We start from the raw sequence: 23,528 nt of genomic DNA, 5'->3' as shown, positions 1-23,528 counted from the left end.
AGTAGCTAGCGAAGATGGCATGCCAAGGAAAAGAGTCTCATACGGCGAATCTCGTTTAGCATCGTAGAATGTAGCTTTGTTTAGTGAGTGACATCTCAACAAAATGGGTTCTCCAGGGTTAATGACAGTGTTAATGCTACTCACAGTAGATGATAGCGGACCGCGGTCAGATGTGGATGCAGGACTCTCCAAGACGATTGTCAGCACAACACAAAAAAAATATCTGCAGAGTTGACACCACACATGCATTTCCCTGGACATGGCAGGCGCCCATTGTACATGCCAGCGCCTGATGCGTCTGGCACTCCACTGGCGACGGATCGTGTCTTCTGGGGTCGGCTGGTACATGCCGCATCTCAGATACCGCCATTTCCCACCGACGCGATGGAATGTTTAGTGCCTCTGGGCTTTAATTGGCAGGATGTTTTGACCCAGATATGCGGTCGAAGCCAAAATCTGAAGGGGAAATAGTGGTTCTCATTGGCGACTGTGTCTTCGGCCCAGAAAGCCTCTTAAGCAGTACTTAGCACGCACCTTGTCTCGAGAAACACGGTCCTTCACACTGCATCCGTTTTCTTCGGGTTTTCTTCTTCGTTAACCTCCAGGTGTCTCAACAGCCTCCCAGCGCGTGAATCGCGGACCATGGCGACCTCGGATCTACAGATCGCCAATGTCATCAATCCCATTGATCTGGCTAACGGCCTCTTCGGCCCAGGAATAGACGTTGTCTCCGCATCGTTCGTAGGCGGCAGCGTTGGTGCCGGTCTCTTCACCAATGGACCAAGCGAAGTCCTGAACGCCGGCCTCGTCCTATCCTCTGGAGATGCAACTTCGCCGGCGACCAAGGGCGCCTCCACTGAGGTGGCCAGTGTCCAATTGAACCAACCGGGCAACGCCATATGCAACGACTTAGCTGGCTTGACTACCTTTGACGCAACTGTTCTGACTATCAACGTCCTGCTTGATCCAGCTTTGGCGGGGTTTTCAGCGTACTTCCAGTTCGCGTCTGAAGGTATATCATTCAAACATTCAAAGTGACGGCTCGATATCTAACTTTGGTCAAGAATATCCCGAGTACGTGGGTAGCGGCTTCAATGATGTGTTATACATCTTGATCGACGGCGAGCAGATCGCGATTGATACCACGGGTGCCCCCATTACTATTAACGGACCCTTCTTTAGTGGTCCTAATGTTCTCCTCCCGAGCGATTCCGGTCAGTCTAGGCGCCCTCCTACCATGCTGGCCGTCGACTAACGTAGATTCTCACAGGCAACGACTTCCGCGGGTCCACCCCAGTCCTGCAGGCTAACTTTCCTACAACACTCAGAGAGCACACTATCGAGATTGGAGTCTGCGATGGAGGTGACGGTGCCTTTGACAGCGCTGGCCTGTTCAAAATTTTAGCTTGCACAGGAGACTGTACTTCTGGTATCATCAACCTGGGTTGTGAGACTCAGGGTGGTGACACTGACGGCGACGGAATCTGCGACAGTGATGATAGTAAGGATCGTTCTGAAGTCGAAGATATCCTGTGAGAGAATGAGGCAATTGCTAACGCACGATGAATAGACTGTCCCGACGTGGCCAATCCTGCTCAATTAGACACCGACGGGGACGGTATTGGTGACCCGTGCGACAGTATGTTTCCTCGCTTCTCATCGTGGTGAATAGGGAACACCTCACTAACAATAGCGCTTCAACAGTCTGTCCAGACGTCGCAAACCCAGACCAGGAACTCGACGAGAACGGCGAACCAGCGGCGTGCCCTCCCCCAGAGCCAACTGCCACTGAGCCTGATCCCGAGCCGACCGACCCCGATGTGACTGCGACTGAACCTGTCGAGACGACACCAGTGGATGTGACTCTAGTGGAGACCACGGCCACGGATACGGACGAGCCTGTTCCTATCGCGACGGAAGACTTCACCCCGTCCGAGCTGCCAGCCACGGAGACCCCGATTGTTGTGGACACGATCGAAGGGGATCCGATGACAGTCGAAGTACCTACCGACGAGGTTCCGAATACTATCAACCCAACATCTCCTGACCCGACTGCCGAAAATCTAAGGGAAGATAATCCAATCATTGACGACCCATCAACACCTGAGGATCTTCCCACCAGCCAAGTTCTGCCGAAAGACCTGGACGCTAGTGAGACACTTCCTCCTGGTCAGCAGCCTGAGCCACTCCCGACTGGAGACTCCCCCATAGCCAACTCGACGGGCTCTGATGTCATTATTCCTGCGCCCATCGTTGGACCTGATGGCGAGTTGACCAAATTTCCTCCCATGCCCAATCCAACGGGTCCAATTGTCTTCATTCCTCCGCCGGTTGTTGGACCCGACGGTGAACTAACGACGTTTCCTCCAACCACCCTTGTTCTCCGACCTACTGGTGCTGCTGGTTCCAGTCCTGGATATCTGGGAGAAAGACCAGTCAGCCTGATCGACTCCTCGCGTATCTCAACCTACGCTGAGAACCCCCAGTGGGCGAATTGGCACATATCCACCGGTTTTGGCACAGCCGTACGACCTGTCGCTACCGCTCTCGGCGAGGCAGTTGGATGTTGCAACGGTCATGACTGCCCACCGGAATATAAACATCTACTCGACTGTCATGCTTGCCAGTTCCCGACCATCACGACGCGGGTCTTGACTACGTCTAGATGTCAGCAGTGTGAGCCTTTGATTATGACGAGGACGGAGATGCTGTCCAAGAAGACAAGCCCTGCAGTAAGCGCTACTTTGCCATCATCTCATTATCTCTGAACAAGCAACTGACATCAGAAAAATAGAAAAAGGAGGAGATTATAATTTATGATTACGAAGAGCCTGGATCGCATGAGACGACTGCTAAGCACGTGACTCTGATTCCTACGCAGGACTCTAATCCGGGACCTGCGCAGGAGACACCAGTCATAGCTTCCGAAGCAGCGACCCTCTCAGGGGCTCTTGCGTTTGCGCCATGGTTCTATGCTGTTGTAGCTGGATTGGCTGTGCAGCAAGTTGTTGTCATGCGTTGGACAAACAGGAGGTGATTGGCGGTTCCGCTGTGAAAAGAGCTGGTACAGTTGGCTTTGGCTTTCCAACCCCAGTTGGGGGCTTGGGGAACGAATGATGCTCATAGCTGGTGTTCTTATCTTTTGTTTTCCAAAGTTAGCATATCGCATACTATCAAGTACTATTGAAATTAGGGGAATCCATTGAAAATAGGTGTTGTGGGCTAGACCCTGTTGGAACAACTTGGTAGCTCAGATTAAGTCTATCTAACGATAAGGTAAGAAAAGAGAAAAAAGAGGGAATTTACGGTCCCCCTTTCCTATAAAGACCCTACGAGGTCTGTGCGTCCTCGCGGGCACGCGTCACGTGCCTAGGTAAACCGGGCTAGGTCTTATACCCAGCCGCTAGTAACTAGTAGAACCGTAATATAACCCCCCCCCCCGCCTAACTTAAGGCTAGCCTACGGTGGCCCGTCGGGATAGCTATGGGATGCTTCACTGACTCTGTGCCGGATGTATCGACGGGATCGTGCACTACGACTGCTACTGAGCCCCAAGAGTCTGGCGGAAGTTCAACTGATTCTGTTCCGACAGCCCAGGCCCCGAAGACGGATTCACTATTAGCGTCGCTTATGCTTCTGGTTCTAGTGCTTTTATGGTTGGGGGGAGGATGGTAGTTGGACCTTGGTCTTGTATAACTCTGTATATGTAATAATGATAAATCTAATAGCCTTCTTTAAGATTTCTTACTAGGAGACAGCCGAGTTAATAGAGCCCTCCCTAGCCTAGCTCCCTTCTTAATCTAGTTCCGAGTCAAGACCCCCCAGAGCATAAATACGACGAGCGTGCTCGGCAGCGTAAACGCCAAGTAGACCCGGAACCGGCTCTGTAGGACGGAGGCCTCGTCCTACTTGAACAGGGGTATCGAAAATAGCGCCGTAAAGAAAGTCGCCGGGAGGAGCGCTATGGTTATTAGCGCCACCGTCGCTATGGAGAAGCTATCCTGCTTGGCCGCCTTAGCTATAGCCGCCGACTGGCTCGCTAGCCAGATTCCACGCTGTGCGTCCTGGTGTGCTCTTAGGTTCGATACCTGTCAGTGTTAGAATATCTCGGCCAGAATGTGGTATGACGCACTATTTCACTCTGGACGCGCACTCGGTCGAGGAGATACTTTATCTGCTCCTGCAGCGACTCGGTCGACTTGAACCGCCAAAGCAGACTTGTCTTAAACGTAGTGCGGCAGTCCTCGTTAATAATGGCTGTCCTTCGAATAACATCTATGTCGTAAGCCAGCTTTATCTCGAAGATTATGCCGTGGACCGTACTAAACGTCCTCTTATACGACAGAGCCTCGTAGTGGAGATTACTTAGAGGACGAGACAAGAACCCCAGATCTAGATCCTCGAATCGCTTAAAGTTAATCTGGGCAGTAAGTTGATTCTCAGCACGATGGCCAATCTGCGCCTCGATATCCCTTAGTCGTTTGACGAGCTGGCGGATAAGGCCGTGTGTCTTCTCTAGATGTACCTGGAGTGCCAGGAGGCCCGGCGCTAGAGGATGTATTAGGTCGCTCTTTAACCGGATTACGTCGGCCTCGCTGAATGGTCGGCTCTCCTCGCCGATACCTACCACGCGAATGTTGCGTGTGTCGAGGTCGCAGCTCTAGAGTATCGTCGCCACGTTGTAGGCCAGTCTAAAAGAGAGGTATCGCTGGTGGGAGCTCGTGGACTTGTGGAAATGCTGGAAGTGGAAAGGTCCCGAGTTAAGGAGGAGAAGAGCGGCTGGATGGATATTGCATAAGTCGAGAAGCTTAATAAGCTAGGTAGGCTCTATGCAATAGATTTTAAAGAGCTAGAATAGAGGAGGTATGTCTGTAACGCTTAAGTGCGATTCCAGAGTACTCGGACTTTGTATATCTGATGAGCTATGGCTATCTTGTCCTTGGTTGCTCCGGATTTGATGTATCACGAGGTGGAAATCCCTCCCTTGAAAGACATTGTCATGGTATGTCGGGACTCGCTGTTCATCTTGGAGAGCTGCCTTTGCGCCGTTAATTAAGTATTCCATGGCGTAGGTCCTCCTTGTGTAGAATGATTGCTTTATAATTTCAATCAGCTGATCGGAATCTCGCGTCGCTGATTGTCAGAAGCAAATTGTAGATCAGTAGCTCGAATTGGATAAGTTGAGGGTATTACAACGGCTAAGGCTGGACTAATCGTGATATGAAAAGAGGATCCCGTAGCCACGCAATAGAATGTTCAAAAAGCATACAGTCCCAGGTGGACTGGTCCGTAGGGATGAACTTGGCGGGATCACGAGGGACTATTTTTATATTAAACCCCTCTTTTGCCGCTGAACGCCTTTCCACACCAGCCGTCGCGCTTATTGGATCTCATGCTCAGCCGCAGGTGAACTGCCAGAAAAAGTAATCGTCAGTGACAGCCGCTGCGGATAGTCACTTTTCATGGTCTCGCATCTGGTTTGCTTGGAGGATCAGGAGTGCGCGGAAATGCGCACCCACACCCATCAAAGCGCACCATAATACACGTATCCGAGTACAAGCAGCCTCACAAGCTGACAGCTCCTTATCTCGGTCTTGGCCTCCGCCCAATAGATATTAACAAATGAATTAAAGGAATTAGAGAGCAGGATCTATGATCGCGACACATAGATCACATCGTTTTAGGTTATGCACTCGATAACGTGGTGCAAAGGTCAAGAGATCGGGCTGTGCCTGAGGCCTATCCTATAGTGCTCTATTACTATGTGACTCACATAGATACACGCCGATAGTAAGACCGAGGACCCCGCTCTACCGACCATATTATTTACCTAACATCACATATACTAAGATAGCGTATAATAAGCACTTTATTACGCTAGAGTCTAACCTAGAGATCTTCAGTAGACTGATTTATAAGCTAGGCGTCTTAGAATCGGTTTGTTTTTATGACGTCCTATCTCTAAGCGACCCAAAGGTTACTGCGTTTATTCCCCGGCTAGCCCTCGCTCTTATTCTCGTGTTTCCTACTCTAGAAAACTACGACGACCGTTTAGCCCGGACTAATATATCAGAGTCAGAACACGAGCCGTAAGGCGACGATGACGATCCGATATAGTTTAAGCAGACTATTAATAACGCATACGGACTCTACGCTATCCTATATGCTATTGCTAATAGATAAGCCAAGAACCTCATATATCAGTCTCACCGTCGGTCACCTAAGGTATAATACCACTGATTTATCGTTTTACGATCTATTGCACAGGCCCCGACTCTTATATATATCGCTTGCTTAAGCAGTGCGCTCGGTTGCCTTCGCTAGACCGCGCCACCGTCCTAGAGAATAACGAGAAGCTAGAGTCTATCTATCGGTCAGTAGTAGTTCTAGGGGATATAAAGGCACCACAAAACCCCGAGGACCGGGTAGATTTTTATTACATCTGTTTTATAAAATCAAGCCGGGATAGTGCACTCTATATAATAGATAGCTATCGAGATAGACCTATGAGGCATGGCCCGTTTCACAGCGATGACATCTTGTCTGAAGATAGAGTGAAGATAGTTCAGGAGTATATGTAAAACGAGGCAGGGGATCACGTCAGCCTTCTTGCTTTAGCTCCTAGCTGAGCCGATAATATACTTGAAAAGAGGCTCGCGCTCACGAAATCCGTGTATATTACCACTTATTTAACGCAATCCACAAATTCATCCGAATCGCACTCGCTTAGATACTCACTCGGCTCTATATCTGCACCAACGTCTTTATATTTCAATAGGATTCTCTAGACCTACGTATTAAACCCGCCGTCTAGCGCCAGGTCTATAGCGGACTCACCGTTATCGGTGAGTGCGTTCTATAGTAAGGAATAGCCACCGTAGGCAGCCAACGCCTTAATAACACCGTAATTATTCCACGAAGCGGCTATATATAATAGTATCCACCCCTCGTGATTAACACTATTAACGTTAACTCCCGCTTATAATAAAAGCTAAACCGTCCGGATAGTAAAATTTTCTAGACTATTTAAGGCTAGACTAGCAATAGCTAGATATAGAAGGGGGGGTTTTCTATATAAAGACTGTCGAGTCTGGTGTGGATTCGCACCGAATTAGAGTAAAGTCCTTATAAAGTTCTCCCACCTATATTCGACCGCCTAGGATAGTAATAATCTGCCGCGAGCATCGGGCGTTTTAATTATCTTAGTATTAGCTAGGTCCCGACAAAATCGGGATAAAAATTAGTCTAAAGTGCCCAGGTCGCGACGGATACTTAACATAACTTAGTGTATTATTGTGAACTTACGATCGTCCATAAGGTCGTCAATAATATCTATAGTAGGGATATCGAATAGCAGAGAAATATAAACAAAATCACATAAGTTAGGCGGACGAGGATCTCTATAGTTTATAGCCAAGGAGACGATCGTATCGTCAATTATCGTTTCCATCGGCGTGCTTAATCACATTAGCACAATCTCGACATAGATATATCACCATACGCACTTACTAATCTTATCCTCCTACTCAAGATAAGCACCTATATCGATCAAGAACTAGGATATTCTAATAGCTAAGTCTTTTCCGCATGCTCTCCAGCAATAGTAAGCAATATACTAGTGCGAAGTCAGATTTAGTCTCGTATAGCAAGGTGGGGGGGGTCTCTACGTAGAGCAGCCCTAGGCCATATGGATCGACGTCGTTGAAAGAGGCTGTGCCCGATCTGAGTAGTCTCCTGATACCATCTACATTACCATCTTACGTGCAGACAAAAATAGGGGAGTTACAAGGTATAGTATATCGCGAGTGGATATTAAGGGTGAGCGGAAGATAGCTCTCTTTTTATAAAGTTACTACGATATCGCCGCGTAAGTATTACTTATAATCCTTAATATAGGCGAAGTTTATAAAATCCGATTTCTTTTAATAAGTATTTTCGTTATTAAGGTAATCCTTCTATTTTATAAGATATAACCTTCGTCGGCTGTTATATCGGTAGCTTATAATATATTCTACTTCCTATATTAGATCTTCGAAGAAAGGGTAATTACTCTACTCTATCGGTGCGAGTTCGTTATTATAATAGGGTTTTAGTAATAATATATTAAATATATTATAGACTTTAACCGCCGATAGTAACCTAATCCTATACATAAGGCTATAGTCCCTTATTACTTCCTAAATCTAGTATAATCTTACGTACTTCTCTACGAGCTTATAGCTAGGTTACCGTAAGTTTAAGTTCTTTATAGAAATTAATACCTAGTCTCTTACCTAAGAAGTTCTTTACGATTATTTCTTATTATAGTACTTAGCGTAATATTCGCCGGCTATACGAAGCGATTTCGCCGCCTCTTTATAGCTTTTGCGTGAATAGCTAATCCTTTTATCTATAGCCGCCGAAATCTAATCCGTATTTACTACGGATCCGATATTTCTTAGTTAGAATCCTCGTAATAACTTCGTAAGTAACTCGCCGAGAATACTATATATAGCCGTGTTATATATAAACTCGGCTAAGGGTAGCTATTATACTTAGTCGGTTTAGTATTTTACGTAATAGGTTTATAGGTAGTGCTCGAGGTTCTGATTCTATTATTCTATCTAACTATCTATTTATGGGTAGAAGGACGTGCTAAGCCGCCGCTTATACGTAAGTAGGTAGCAGAAACCTCGCTAGAAACCACTTATAAATAAGACTCCTCTATCCGATACGATACCTTTAGGTATTCCGTACTAGGAGAAAATCCTCTCGAGGAATAAAGTCACTAAGCCCTCGCTATTAATCGTCTTCGTAGTTATAATATAGTATACGTACTTCGTAAAGTAATTTATTATAATAAGAACTATATTTCTATTCTTATCCGGCCTTATTAAAGGTAATAGGTCTATGATAAAGTCTATCGAGATCTCTTACTAGGGGCGATCTAGCGTTGGTAGCGCTATAAGGTAGCTATATAATCGGTATAGTCTAGGCTTCGTCTTTTAGTAAGTACTATACTCCTTAATATAACGCTTTATATCTCTTCTTATACCTCCCTAATAGTAGTCCTAGCGTAGCCGATCTAGTATATAGCGCACTCCCTAATAGCCCGTAGTTAGATCGCCGTGAGTTAGCTCTAGAATCTCTAGGTATATTAACTCTAGTATAAATACTTTATTATCGTAATATAATAAGCCTCTCTTATTAATACCCTAACTTCCTAGCACTCTAGCTAGACTTTCGTGAGAGTTAGCGGCTTAGTCTCCGCGTACTCGCTATATAAAGGCGTCCCTTTATTAAGCGTTAAATAGCTAAGTTACTAGGTCTACCTTTTCTAGCGAAGTTATAGCGACGCTCTTATAAGTCCCTTGCTTACTAACTAGAGGTAGTAGGTCCTCGCCGGACGCGCGCTAAGGCTGAGCGCCCTGCGGTTTAGTTATTAATCTTATATTCCTATCTTAGGCTCGGCTTCCTAGCTTCGACCCCGTAGCGATTACTCTACCTATATAAAGGAAAACTAAGAAGCGTGACTTCTGTAGTCGAGCGATAATACGAGTGTCGTAGGCCCTTTAAGTATTCTCCGTTCCTCTCGGAGTCCTTATCGTGCCTACGACCTCGCTATAAAAATATTATAAAAAAGTAAGTAATCTATTATTTCTTACCTAACTTAATTCTCCTTTATCTCGAAGATTAGCCCTTCGAGATAACGCGTCTATAGGGTTTAGAGCCCCGGGCTTATATTCGATCTTAAAGTTAAACTTAGATAGCTTATCTAGAGCCTAGGCCTGTCTGTTAGATAGCCGCGTCTTCTTAGCGGGATAGCTATAATTTAAGTGGTCTATGATAATATAAATCTTATAGTTAGCGTAGGCTAAATAATATCTCTATACCTCGAACGACTCTATGATCGCTAGTATTTCTAAGTCCGGTATCGGGTAGCGGAGCTCTAGCCCCCTTAACTTCCGTGATATATATATAATGGGGTGCTAGCGATCTCGGTACGACTACGAGAGAACTACGCTAATAGCGAAGTTAGATATATCTATTTCTACTCTAATCGGAGCCTCTAGGTCGAAATACTTTAAAATCGGTTCTTCGAGGAATTATTATTTAAGTATCTTAAAACGCTTCGATCTCGCGGCTTCTTAGTTATACTAGCCCTTTACGGTTATTTTTTATTATATCTATTAACGGCGCTATAATCTTACTATAATTCTTAATAAATATCCTATAGAAACCCGCGAAGCTAAGGAATAATAATATCTCTTTTATATTACGAGGTTCCGGCTAGTTCGCCACGGTATCGACGCGGTCTTACTCTATCTCGATTCCCTTTAGCGAGATTACGAAGCCGAGGAAAGATATTCGCTTCGTTAAGAACTCGTACTTTTTATAGTTAGTAAATAGCCCTTAGTCCCTTAATCGCTATAGTACCTCGCGAATATATTATAAGTACTCGGTAAAGTCGTCGCTAAATACTAGGATATTATCTAGATAGGTAATATAGGTATAGTCTACGAGTCCTTATAATATATTATTAATATACTCTTAGAAAGTCGCTAGCGCGTTAGTTAGTCCGAAGGGTATTATAAGGTATTTAAAGTGCCTATAATAGTAGCGAAATACTATCTTCTACTCGTCGCCCTCGCGGATACGTAGCCGATAATATATATCTTTTAAATCAATCTTCGTATATAACTTCGCTATTTATAGGCGGTCTAGAATCTAATTAATTAGCGGGATCGGTACGCGGTTACGGCGAGTTATCTAATTAAGCGCTTGATAGTCTATGTATAAGCGTAACTTATTAGTTCCTTTCTTTAGTATAAAGAGTATAAGAGCTCCCGCCGGGCTGATCGACCTCCTAATCTATCCTTTAGCTATAGCGTTATCGAGGTATTCGCGGAGAGCTCGTAGCTCTTTATCCGCGAGGTTATAGATAGGTCCTTATAGCGGTGTTTTATTAGGCTCGAGGTCGATAGCGTGCGTGTGGCCTCTAAGTAACGGTAACTTACTTACTTTCTCCTTATCGAATATATTAGCGAAGTCCCTATATTTAGGCGGTAAGGCCGCCGCTGCCTTATTATTATCGCTTTTATCTCCTAGCTTAGGTAGAACTTAGTAGGCTACTTCTAACGAGATTATTACCCTTAAGGCTCGTATTACGCGGTGAATCTACCGCGGACTCGAGATAAGTTCGAAGTCTCCCTTTATTAGTAGGTAATTCTACTTCCTATATTATTATAATACCTACGGGTCTATGAGTCTAAACTAGTCCAGTCTTAGTAGTATATTATTAATATAGTCTACGATAACGATACGAAGTTGGTGCTTCCTCGTGGTACCTTAGTCGTCTATAATCTCTACTATCTTTATATACTCGCCGTATATTATTATAGGTTTCCTATCCTTACCCGCTCTTATAAAGGGGGTAGTTAGTAATAACGCGTTAAGGTTACTAATATATCGCGGGTTAATCGAGGTTAGGGCTCTTATATTAAATACCGCTAGTATATTTACCTAAGACCCGCCCTTTCGGACTTTAATCCTCTAGGTAAACGACTCTTTATTATCGCGACTAGCGCCTTCCTAGGCGCGGTATACGTTCAGGGGTTCTCTATTAGTATCCGCTATAGGTGCGTTACTACCTTATTACTATATTAACGTACTGTCGCGGACTAGAGGTGGCTATTAATATTATTAATAGGCCTAGTGTTTGTCTATAGTATAGCTATTTATGCCGCACTCCTTATAAGGTAGCTGCGTATACGCCGACTTTATATAGGAGCCTCTATACTTCTAGTATTCGAGTCCGCGGCCTATAGGTTACGAGGTTAGCGCGAATTCGCGGCGCGGAGGATTCTCTCCCTCTCGCGATATCTAGTAGTTAGGTACTTAGCTTACGTTCTAATTAGTCTATTATTAGTTCGATAGCTATTATAGGTATTAATAGTAAGATCTATAGTTATTATAAATTTAGCGGCTCTAGCGTAGCGCCTCGAGATTATCTATATTAAGAACCTCGCGGCGAAGTTATTACTAAATCGTAAGGACCCCGTTACTAATAATCCGGTCCTGGTATTATTATATTATATTTAGGAGCGCTTAGTAAACTCGGTTCTCTTCCGGGCCCGGATTTAGTAGTTCGGCCTCTATAGCTTCCTAGGCGTTAAGGAATAATTAGCCTTTCTCTTATTAGTATATTAAGTAACTAGCTAGCCGTTTATACGTATTAAAGTAGCGGGTTATTACGTCCGGGCTTTAGTCCTTTAATTATTACTTAATTATCGGCTAGGTGAAATATTCTATTCCTCTTTATTACTATATATAGGCTATCTATCGCCGCTTGATACTACCTTTTAGGCATAAGCTAGCGTAGAGAATATATATCGAGTCCTCCGCGAACTAGTCGCTAGATACTATAAAGATACCCTTAAGGTTAACTAGGAAGGACTAGAATTCCGATTAGTTATTTCTATAGTATTATAGTATAGGTACATTAATCTTTATAAATTAGTCGTAGCGAGCTTACTTTAGGCGTGCTTCGACCTCGACGGGAGGTACGTTCGAGATTAATAGGTTCCTAAGGAGTTCTATATTATATAGGGGGTCTTCGCCGCGTTAGAGGGCTTCTAAGTATTTACGCTTCTTATGATTTACGTAGACACGATATACCTCAAGGAGACGTTAGTATAGCTTATCGCCTTCGAGTTCGCTTAGAGGTCGCTACGTGCTTAGCGTCGGTATTATCTATAAGGCTCTTATTTCCGGCGAGAGGGTCTACGCCGTTAGAATTTCGACCTAAGGTTTTTCTACGGGAGATCCTTATTATATAACTATATCTTCGTAATATCCGCGCGATTAATTAAAGGCTCGTGTTCCGACTATTATACCCTTCACGGTCCCTTCTTCTAAACGTTAGAATAAAAGAGATTAACCTATTAGAACTAGGTTTAACAAAGAGAGTAAGAAAGTATATAATATCGAGAGGGCGTAGCTAGATCGCTACGAGTACGGGTTCCTTAGTAACTATATTAATCTCTTAATCTTTTTAGAAGTATTCCTCGGCTACGAAGGTTCTTCCCTTAGTGCGCCCTTATGCACGTGACTTAATCGGGGCTTCCTAAGCCACTCCCAGCCATAGGGCCAGTGGCTTCAGCCACCCCTAATACCTGCAATAACTTTGGTATGTAATATGTGTCTGACAAATAAGCGTATAGGATAGCAGTACCTTTATCGTGACTAACTATAACGTAGAGAATTATAAGAATTAGGGTACTTTCTATCCCGCGAGCTATTTTAGATAGCTAATATTAGATAGACTATAAAGTGCTCCGATTCGACTAGGGAGTTATTATAGCGCCTTTATAGGAAATATTCGTAATATCCGGGTCCTTTTCGAATACTTACGTACTAACTTAAATAGTCTCCGTTGCTATACTATAGCGCTATAGTAAGTGTCCGGTTAGAGATCCTTATTTATATACTAAGTATAGCCGTTAGTTACTTCACGGCCCACTATGTCTAAGGTACCGGCACTTTCTAGAATAAGGGCCTTAGGTATAATAACCCAGCCCCTATTACTATTAAGGAGGCGGTAACCCTTTTCCTAGCGGCGCTTAAGCTAAGCACCGTTATCTCGCTAAGGACAGGTTCCGCTAGCTCTAATACTATAGCGAGCGCGGGGATCGCTACGATATAGGAGGATTTATTCCTTACGCGACTATATCGGGCCTTTTAGAAGTAAGGAAACGCTAGCACGGCGTGGAAAAACTTAGTAAGCTAAGAGGAGGATAAAATCTATAGCGCTTATTTTCGGTTCGATATAGAGTACGACGGGATATAGCTAGCGTTAGACGATATAACTAATATACCGCACGTCGCCTAGATAGTACGTGATAGCGTGCTTAGTTCGCCGTAGATAGAGCGCCTAGCTATGACGTTCGGGTCTAGACTAGCTACCGGGTAGATAGAATAGAAGTCGGTTTGTGAACTGAGTATACTAGGGTGTCGTTGACTTAAGCGGTCGGGTTATAGTCTATATGCGAGATAGTAGATCTTACGTAGATAATTATATTAATAGCTAGGGAGCTAGTAGAGACTAACTATAGTAAAGCTAGGCTTCCTATATACTAAGTTAATTATTATCCCCGATAATAATCTATCTACTTGTTCGTAGCGATTCGTAGTGATCGTAATAATCGTGTTATAAGTGGTAGAAAAAAGTAAGGCGTGCCTAGAAGTACGTGAAGGCCGTATATTAGGTCGTAATATAATGCCCCTCCTCTTAAGATCTTGTCCCTAAGATTATTTAAACGCCTATCCCTATCCTATTAGTTCTAGTGAGTTTCCTATTTAATCCTCCTCGCTATATCCGGTCGTGTTACTAAACGCGCGTAGAAATCGTCTATTAACGCCAAAGAGCGTAAGATCTAACTCCTTCAAACTATATTCGCGTATTCCGTTGATATACCTACTTGCTCTAATTATAAGCGTCGTGGGCTTAAGACCTATTAGGTCTCTACCGATAATTCTTCCTATTATACTAAGTATATTCGCTTAAACCGTTTAGCTTGCGATATTAGCGGAGTGTTTACCTCGTAGCTTCGTAAGATCGCTAAATAATATTAGAAACTCGAGACCGAACTTAAGCGTGCGGAGGAAAAAGTACTCTATCTTCGAAAATGAAAGAAATTATAGTTCGAAAAGATAATAAGGGCCGTGTCTCGTGGTATTAATAGTATAAAGGAACTAGAGCGCGTGGAATATAAGGAGGCCGAACGCGAGTAAAAGCGATCGGAGGTATTAGGTTCCTCCGCTAGTTATTCCTCTACCGAGAACGTCCTAGAGCCTGACTTTATATAGACTTAGGATACGGTGTACGAATATATACCGCTAGACCCGTTTATTTTAGCTAATTTCGGTTTAGCTAGGCCCGATAGAACTACCGTAGTAGGTAGCCGTAGTTTATAAGGTATTTAGCGGGTTCCTATATATTTTTATTACTTATGTACTTTTTCTATTTAATAAGATATTTAATTTCTTTATTAATTCTTTATTTATCGAGAACTTATTCTAGTTCGTAGAGTTCTTCGAGAACCTCTAGTTCGTACTTAGCTTTTGCGTTTTATAGTGCTTTTTCGAGAAGTAAGATATAAAAAACTAGGTATATCCTTATACTTAAGGGTAATAAAAGTTTATAATTAGTATCTAAGATAACTTCGTTAACTTTAAATAGTCTAACCTTTTTATGATCGAGCTTTAGTAAAGGTCGAGTTATTATGAAATTTTTATATAGTAGGTAGACTATATCTCCCCTTCGAAAGATTAGTCCTTTCGATCTTTTCTTATTATAGTATTTCGATATTTATATACGTATAAATTTAAGTTATCTTTTTATATATTTATATAAAGAGCGTAGCTAATCTACTTTAAGTATTGCTTTTTTAGCTAAAGGTCTATCCCTTAGTATTTTACTACCGAACTAGGGTTTATATCTATAATTCGCGTAGAATGGTAAGACTTAGGTTAATTCCGTAGGTGCGCTATTATAAGCGAGTTAGGCGAGTGGTAACTTCGAGACCTAATCGTCTTATTCGTAGTTAGTATAGTACTATAGGTATTATTCTAACGTTTAGTTTAATCTCTCTATTTACCTATCTATTTAAGGGTGGTAAGCTATACTAAGCTTATGCTTAATGCTTAATTAAGCTATTAAGGCTTGCTAGAACTTAGAGGTAAATATTATTCCTCTGTCCGAAATAATTTCTTCCGGAAGGCTATAGTTAGCTATGATATATTTAAGTACGGTATATATTAGTTTTTCTATATCTATTATTTCTTAATATAGTAGGAAATATCCGAATTTGCTTATTTAGTCCGTGATAACGAATATACTATTATATTCGATATTAGATCCTAGTTTAATTAACTTAGGTAGTTTAGTAATATAGTTAAAGGCTATTAATTCCTATAGTCTTAAAGGTATAGGAAGTGGCTTTAATTCTCTATATAGCTTATACCGAGTAGCCTTATTATATATATAATCTTCGTATTATCCGACGATACGTGCGATATCTGCTTTAATTCTTTAGTAGTCGTATATTTATCGAATTCGTTTAAGAGTCTTTCTAACTCCTTAGTATCCTACCGTAGGGTACGCGTAGATATTAGTTAAGATTTCGTCGCGTAGCGGCGGTAGTATCTAGAGTAGTCTATTCCTAGTGGGTCTTTTTCCTATTTCTATTATATAATCGTTAGGTATTTCCTTTATATACTTAGATACTTAATCTAGTATTTTATCGTAGTGCGTGGTATCTGCTTTAACTCTATATATAAGAAGGTTAATTAATATTTATATATAGTTTCCTTCCTTATTTTTCTAAAGTATCTAGCCCTTAGCTTTCGGTACTTTAGTATCGTAGTCTAGTTAGCGACTAAGTACGTTTACTTTACTATTTTCCGATCCCTTCCGATAAATAATCTTAATATCGTAATCCGCTAGGAATTCTATATAATAGATTTATTTTTTACTAAGTTCTTACGTAATAGCGAAGTAGGTAATATTTTAGTAGTCGGTATAGACTTTAGTTATAAACTTAGTTCTTAGTATATAGTGCTTGAATTCCTTTATAATAAATATAATAGCTAAGAATTCTTTATTATATATAGGGTAGTTTAGTTCTACGCTATAGAGTTTCTTCGAGAAAAAGGCGATTAGTCTTAGGTTATTATTTTTATCGCGTTAGCTAATCTATACTCTTATAGCGTAGTCTAATATATCGGTCTCTAATTCGAGTGGTTTTTCTAGGTCGAAGGTTACGAGGACGGTATTTAATAAGATAGTATCTCGTAGTTCCTCGAACGCTCGCCTTTACTTATTTCCTTATTTAAATAGTATTTCTTTCTTCGTAAGTTTCGTTAGTAGTGCTACGATTATTATAAAGTTACGTATAAAACGCTTATAGTAATTCGTAAAACCCACGAATGCTTATACTTCCTTGAGATTATTTTTTAGTTTAGGCTAGTCTTTAACTATATTAATCTTTATTTATTCTATTAGGATTTCGTTTGGTCGAATAGTATATCCTAGGAAGATAGTTTCTTATATATAAAACGCGCTCTTTTTTAGGTCTATTAGGAGATTTATATCTTAAAGTGTCTTTCGTACCTAATAGATATATTCCCTATATTATTTAAGGGTATCTAAGAAGATTAGGATATCGTCTAAGTATATTATAACGAAGATATCTAAGTTCTCCTTAAGTATATTATTTATTATTCGCTAGAAGGTAGCTAGAGTATTAGTAAGGCCAAATAGTATTACTAAATACTTAAATAAACTAAGTTTTATACGGAAAGTAGTCTTCTATTTGTCTCCTTTCTTTATATAGATTAGGTTATAGGCTCCTTTTAGGTTAAGAGCGGTAAACTAGTTCTTACTATAAAGTCTGTCCTTAAGCTTATTAATAAGCGGTAAGGGTGTCCGGTCCTTAATCGTAATATTATTAAGCTGCCGATAGTCCACGACTAGTCGTAGCTTGCTATTCTTCTTTAGTACGAATATAATAGGGTATCCTACTTCCGAAGTAGATAGTCGAATATAGCTTTTTTCGAGTATTTTATCGATATATTCTCGTAATACCTTAAGTTATTCTCCGTTAAGGTTATAAAGTCTTTAGTGCTTAGTCGAAGTACTAGTTTTAAGATAGATTTCGTGATCCTATCGGCTATATAATAGTAGCCTTATTTCTAGGGTCTCTTTAAATACTAAGTAGTATTTTCTATACTCCTATAGTATATTCTTTAGCTATTCTTCTTCTATAATAGGTTTTATTTTTCTTTCTTTCTAGAGGGCTTAATTTACTTCTAATATCTTCTATATAATATTAGCGATAATTCGTTTTCTTTATTTATATCGTATACCCGGTTATAAAGCCTTCTCGGTTAGTACTATAGTCTTTACCTACTTCGGCTCGCTTATATCCTTCCGTAAGGTCTCTCTAGAGGCTAAGTCGTCGCGAATATTCGCTTTATTCTAGTTAAATAGTGATTATCGCGTTATCGTATTTATCCACGCTAACTAGCTATTACGCTAATTAACTACCGGATTACTTCTTTATAACTATAGGTGACCTAGTATTATATCGTAATTATATAAGTCTATAATATCGAAAATAATTATCTTATAGTGTCCTTATATCGAGGTTTTAAGATAATCGGTCTCGCGGTCGATAGTCCTACTATTATAATCGAAACTTCCTCTTTCGGTATTATAAAGCTTATATATTACTTTCTTATAATTCTATAGTATCGTATATCGGTTAACCACTATTAGTAAGATATAGTTTCCTATCGATCTACTATCTAATAGTACTCATAATCGATATCCATTAATCTAGACTTCTAAAACTATTTTCTACTTTCCGCTTATTTTTACGGAGTAAAGGGTCTTTAGGTTTCTTTTATTATCTTATGCCCTTTTTATAGGCGATATTAGTAGTTTTTTAACGGGTAGTATTCTATATCGATATTATTATCCTTAGAGTTATAGTCGCTATATAACTCTACTAGTATAGAGGGGTCTTTATTTTCCTCCTCGTACGGGTAGTATATACACCCGTAGTAATAGACTCCGTAGTCTAATATATATCCTTCGTAGTGTCTATATACTATATATTATATATATGCCTTTCCGTTCGGAACTTGGTATTCCTTTGTTTCTATTCTATGGCGTAGGCGTAGTGTTTCTTTAGCCTTTTTATATCATTCGTGGTTTATTTTGTTTTTAAAGATATGGTTTCGGTCTGATTCCTCGATCGGATCGTATAATAGCTATATACCTTCGGGGTATCTACTATATCCCTTATATACGTGACCGTACTTTAGTACGCACTCCCTTTTTATTAGGAATTCTTTTATAAGGTTTCTTTCTTTCTAGCGTCTTACCTTTACTATAATAGCTTCTTTTTTAGTAAGCTTAAGACCGAGTAATGCCTTTGTTATATTCTTATATTATTAGAGTTCTTCCGTTTCTTTTTATTCTTTAGTTTGATATTAGTCGAATACCTTTTCCTTAATATACTTAGGGCAGTCTATCGATAGGTATTTACTCTATTTCTTCTGGTTTCGTATATATACTTTAGGGCACTTAGCCGATTGCCTTAGTATTATATATCCTATGTTAGGTTCTTATATATATATTCGTAAAATTCGGCTTCTTCTTTCTTATAAGGGTCGTTAATAGCGCGGATATCTACTCCTCTTATCGGGTAGACCTAATATCTTCTTTTCTCGGTTATATAGATCTTATAGAAATAATATATATATAAGATCTATAATAACTCGTGATATTTCTCCGCGTTAGGGTTTATCCTTAGGTCGTCCCTTAATAATATTTTTCGGTCTTATTCGGGGTTATTTTCTCCGAGTATTATTTATACGTAGATGACTATCTAGAGGTCCTCTCCGCGGGGTAGGGGGTCGTATCGATCTATAGCGGCGAAAGCTAGACTTATTACGTAGCTCGTCCGTATAGGAGATTTATTTCGAGTATCTTCTTTTCTTATGAGATCTCTTCTTCGCTATCTATAGAGTCGGTATCTAATAACTCTTCGTCTGGTTTCTAAGTTCGTCGCTATTATTCGATAAGCTACTTTATTTATTATCCTTTAGCCTTATTATTAATCTCGTCTAGCTTATTTAGCGATTCGTCTATAACGTCCGGGTATCTTACTAGTCCCGTAGTGACTTTACGTATTATAGCTAAAACGTGAGATTAATATAGTGCCTTAGGGAACTATCTTGAATTTTCCTTGCTATTTCGGTGAATCTAGTAGCTATTATCGTAGTAAGCTATCTAATAGAGTTCCTTATACGTTAGTATTCTAGTTAGTTTTCGTTAGATAGCGGAGAGGTAGTCTTTATACTCCCGCTCTTTATCCTTAATAATATCGTATCGTTTATCTATTATAATTTCGTATCTAGCTCTAGTTATATTTAGCTACTTCGCCTTACCTTTAGGTAGTAGCTTCTAGTCCTACTTTCGTTCTTTCTTTAGGGAATAGTATTCGCGCGTAAAGTATCTTTTCTTACTATAATTATAGTAAGTGAGGTTCTTTTTCTCGATTACCGTGAGTTTTCGTTATATAGCGTCTAAGTCTATAGGTCCCGCGTAAGTTCCTCTATAAGCTATGCTTAGGTGGAACCGGGGTCTTCCTATATTAGGTTAGATCTTGTTTTTATTATTACGATCGCGGTTTAAGGAGTTAGTAAAGTACTATCCTTTCTTCTATTATTACCTTTCGAATTATCGGTTATCGATCTTAACTATTATTATAATATACGTAGCGAGGGCGGTAGGTCGGTCCTCTTTATAGAGTTTATCCTTAACCTTATCCTTAAGGCCCTTATAATAGGCTACTATTTTATCTCCTTTACTTTTCGTAGTTCTAGATATAATTTAGATAAATAGAGCGCTATAGTCCGAAGCTAATCTTTTTTATTTTAACGCCTCTAGCTAGTTCTCGGCTAGGCGTTCTTTATTAATAGTCCCGAAGGTCGCCTTTAATATTTTTTTAAAGTTATAGTAGTATACGAAGATATCCTTTATATCTTACTTTCGGTATTAATAAATATTAGTTATAAAGTCCCGAAGCGTGGGTTCGAACTAAGCTAAAGCGGCTCCCGATAGATATCCCGCTATATAGCGTATTTTATCCTCCTCTATCCGTAGTATAGAGGGAAAGTACTACTAGTAGGCTCTAACTTAAGTTAGGAACCCCTAAAGGTCCTTAGTCGTACTATTAAATAGTCCTAGTTAGCGTAGCTTTATAATCTCTCCTAGGTCCTTACCGGTAGCTTATCGAATAGTGTTATTACTTATGTTATTTATTTTATTTCTTAGCTACGCGTTCTATTCTCGCTATAAGGCTATTCCTTCGTTAAAGTCGCGGTATGCCTTATTATATTACTCTTTATCGCGAGTCTGTATATCGGTAACTTATTATAGTTATCCTCTAAGTTCTTAGATTTATCCCCTAAGGATATCCGCCTTATCCTCGGACTTATCCGAGTTTATACTAATATCTTCTTCCGGTAGAGGTTAAACGGGCTCGGCGTGCTTGCCTTTAGTCTTAGAGGATTCGCTAGCTATAGTATCGTATTGCTTAAGTACTTAATACGGTAGTATATTAAATAAGAGCTATTAATATATAACGTTCGGGTCTAGACTAGCTACCGGGTAGATAGAATAGAAGTCGGTTTGTGAACTAAGTATACTAGGGTATCGTTAACTTAAGCGGTCAGGTTATAGTCTATATACGAGATAGTAGATCTTACGTAAATAATTATATTAATAGCTAGGGAGCTAGTAGAGACTAACTATAGTAAAGCTGGGCTTCCTATATACTAATTTGATTATTATCCCCGATAATGATCTATCTGCTTGTTCGTAGCGATTCGTGGTAATCGCAGTAATCGCGACAGCGATCATTTATATAAGTGATGATCGTGCTATGAATGGTGGAAAAAAGTGGGGCGTGCCTGGAAGCACGTGAAGGCCGCATGTTGGGTCGCAACACTAGCGCGACGCGTGCGTGCTAAGCTATTCTATTTTGAGCTAGCCGCCACGCCGCGTCTAGTGAAGGGTGTATACAACTATATAGGGTATATCCTCTACCGCTATCGCGCAGGCACCGAGTAGTTCGACGTGTTCTTATAGTAGCTAACAGGGCGCTCTGTCTTCTATTACTTAGAGGGGACCACCCCGGCTATGTCTGTGTCAGCCGCTTACAGGGACAGCGAGGGTAATTTTCGCCTAGCTACTACTATCGGGTTCAAAAAGTCTGAGAATGCGAGGACCGCACCCACCCGCGTTTGAGCGCGTCTCCTAACCACCCTCTTCTTTACACACTCATTCAACAACGACAATGGCTTCTAAATAAAGACTTTTTGGTACCGTTATAAGCGGTGATCGTCAATTTAAATACTAATTTACTCCTAAAGCGGGGAGCGATTGTCGCGTTATAATCTAAGGGTAAGTCGTACCGTGCTATTGCGACAGAGTTCAACACAACGCCATCCGCTATCTTTAACATAGTCAAACGCTTCAAATATAAGCAAACAATAGCTATGAAGCCTCGTACGGGCAGGCCGCCTTCTTTAACTAAAGAATAACGAAAATACGTACTTCTTTTATTAAAGAGAGATCGTGATATTACCTAAAAGGCGTTAGCGTATGATACAGGCTTCTAGGTCTGTTAGAACACCTGTCAGGGGGGGGTCGGTCGGCAGGTAGGACGGGGAACACTCGGTCAGGCTGATCTAGTCTATTGCTACGGATAGGCACTCCTTAGGTAGGGCAGGCTCTATGTATAAGACATAGCTCGAAGAGCTATAATAGAAGACGGTCGGGATCGCGATAAAATACAAAGGCAGGCGCGAGTTTATATAACTGCTAGGTATAGGGTGGGTCCCCGCTCTTAACTAGCTGTGATAGTACGCCCCCTTTCTAAGGGCGAGCTCCTATAAGTATTTATTAAGGACTAGGTTTATCGGGATATCGGCGGTAGTAGTTAGCGACGATCTATTACGCGTTCTCTAAATACTCTATAGGTTCTTCGGTCGGATTATTATACCTAACTTACTTTATAGTATACCGTAATCGTAGGTTACCTCGGCCTCTTCGTTCCTAGCGGGAATCTACTATCTTTTATACTATAAACTCTTTAGCTTTATTAACTTTAATAAGCGGCGGGGGTGCGATATATTATCCAGGATAGGGGTTATCGGTAGCGGGTCGGAGTAGGTTAATGTAGAATATAGGGTATACTCTTATACTTATAGGTAGTTCTAGTTTATAAGCGTACGGCGATACGGCCTTCTCGACCTTTAAAGGGCCGATATTCTTCTAGTCTAGTTTCTTCTATAGCTATAGGGTTTATAAGTTTCGGGCGTCTAGCTAGACTAAGTCTCTAGTACGATATATACGGGTAGGTCGGCGGTTCCGGTTCGCTTAGTCTTCGTAACGGGCTTAGGCGGCGGTTAATTCGGACTATAAGTATTTATTAATCTACTTTATCTTACGAATAAAGCTTTCTATATCCCGGGAGGCGGGAGTATTAGCGGTAGGGATATCTAGTTCGAACCCTATCCGGGGGTGGGAGCCGTAGTTAGTAAAGAACGGCGATATATTAATAGTCTCGGATTTCTAGGAGTTAGTAGCGAATTTAGCTAGCGGGAGCTAGGTAGATTAGTTATCTTATAGATATAATACGTAGGATCGTAGGTATTATTCTAGGATAGTATTAAAGCGTTTAGTTTAGCTATCTATTTATAGGTATATAGTAGTTAATAATAGGCTCTTGATTCATAGCTATCGGTTTAAGCTCTTCTAGAACTCAGAAATAAACTAGGGGCCTCGGTCGGATATAATAGTTAATAATAAGCTATATAGCTTCTAGGTATAGTATAAGTATAGACGGGCAGTCTTAGCTGAATTATAGGTTACTTTATAAAGTATTAAGTATCTTATCTTCGTTAGACGG

At 41.0% G+C, this 23,528-nt stretch overlaps 1 protein-coding gene across 1 annotated transcript; it reads left to right on the top strand.

Annotated features, from left to right (window-relative positions):
- Window positions 1-642: 642 nt before the first annotated feature.
- On the top strand, window positions 643-3,037 carry J7T54_003052 (uncharacterized protein; the record flags this gene model as incomplete). The annotated part of the gene is made up of 7 exons (XM_051507769.1): window positions 643-1,012; window positions 1,065-1,214; window positions 1,271-1,501; window positions 1,571-1,639; window positions 1,705-2,485; window positions 2,666-2,732; window positions 2,882-3,037. The coding sequence occupies 7 exons, from the start codon at window positions 643-645 to the stop codon at window positions 3,035-3,037; spliced, it is 1,824 nt and encodes a 607-aa protein (XP_051361129.1).
- Window positions 3,038-23,528: the final 20,491 nt, after the last annotated feature.

The sequence above is a fragment of the Emericellopsis cladophorae genome (genome assembly GCF_022114955.1).
Source record: "Emericellopsis cladophorae strain MUM 19.33 chromosome Unknown NODE_35_length_235423_cov_114_473664, whole genome shotgun sequence".
NCBI lineage: Eukaryota > Fungi > Ascomycota > Sordariomycetes > Hypocreales > Bionectriaceae > Emericellopsis > Emericellopsis cladophorae.
Note: the sequence above shows the minus strand (reverse complement) of the source record. Positions and strands in the feature narration are given on the sequence as shown.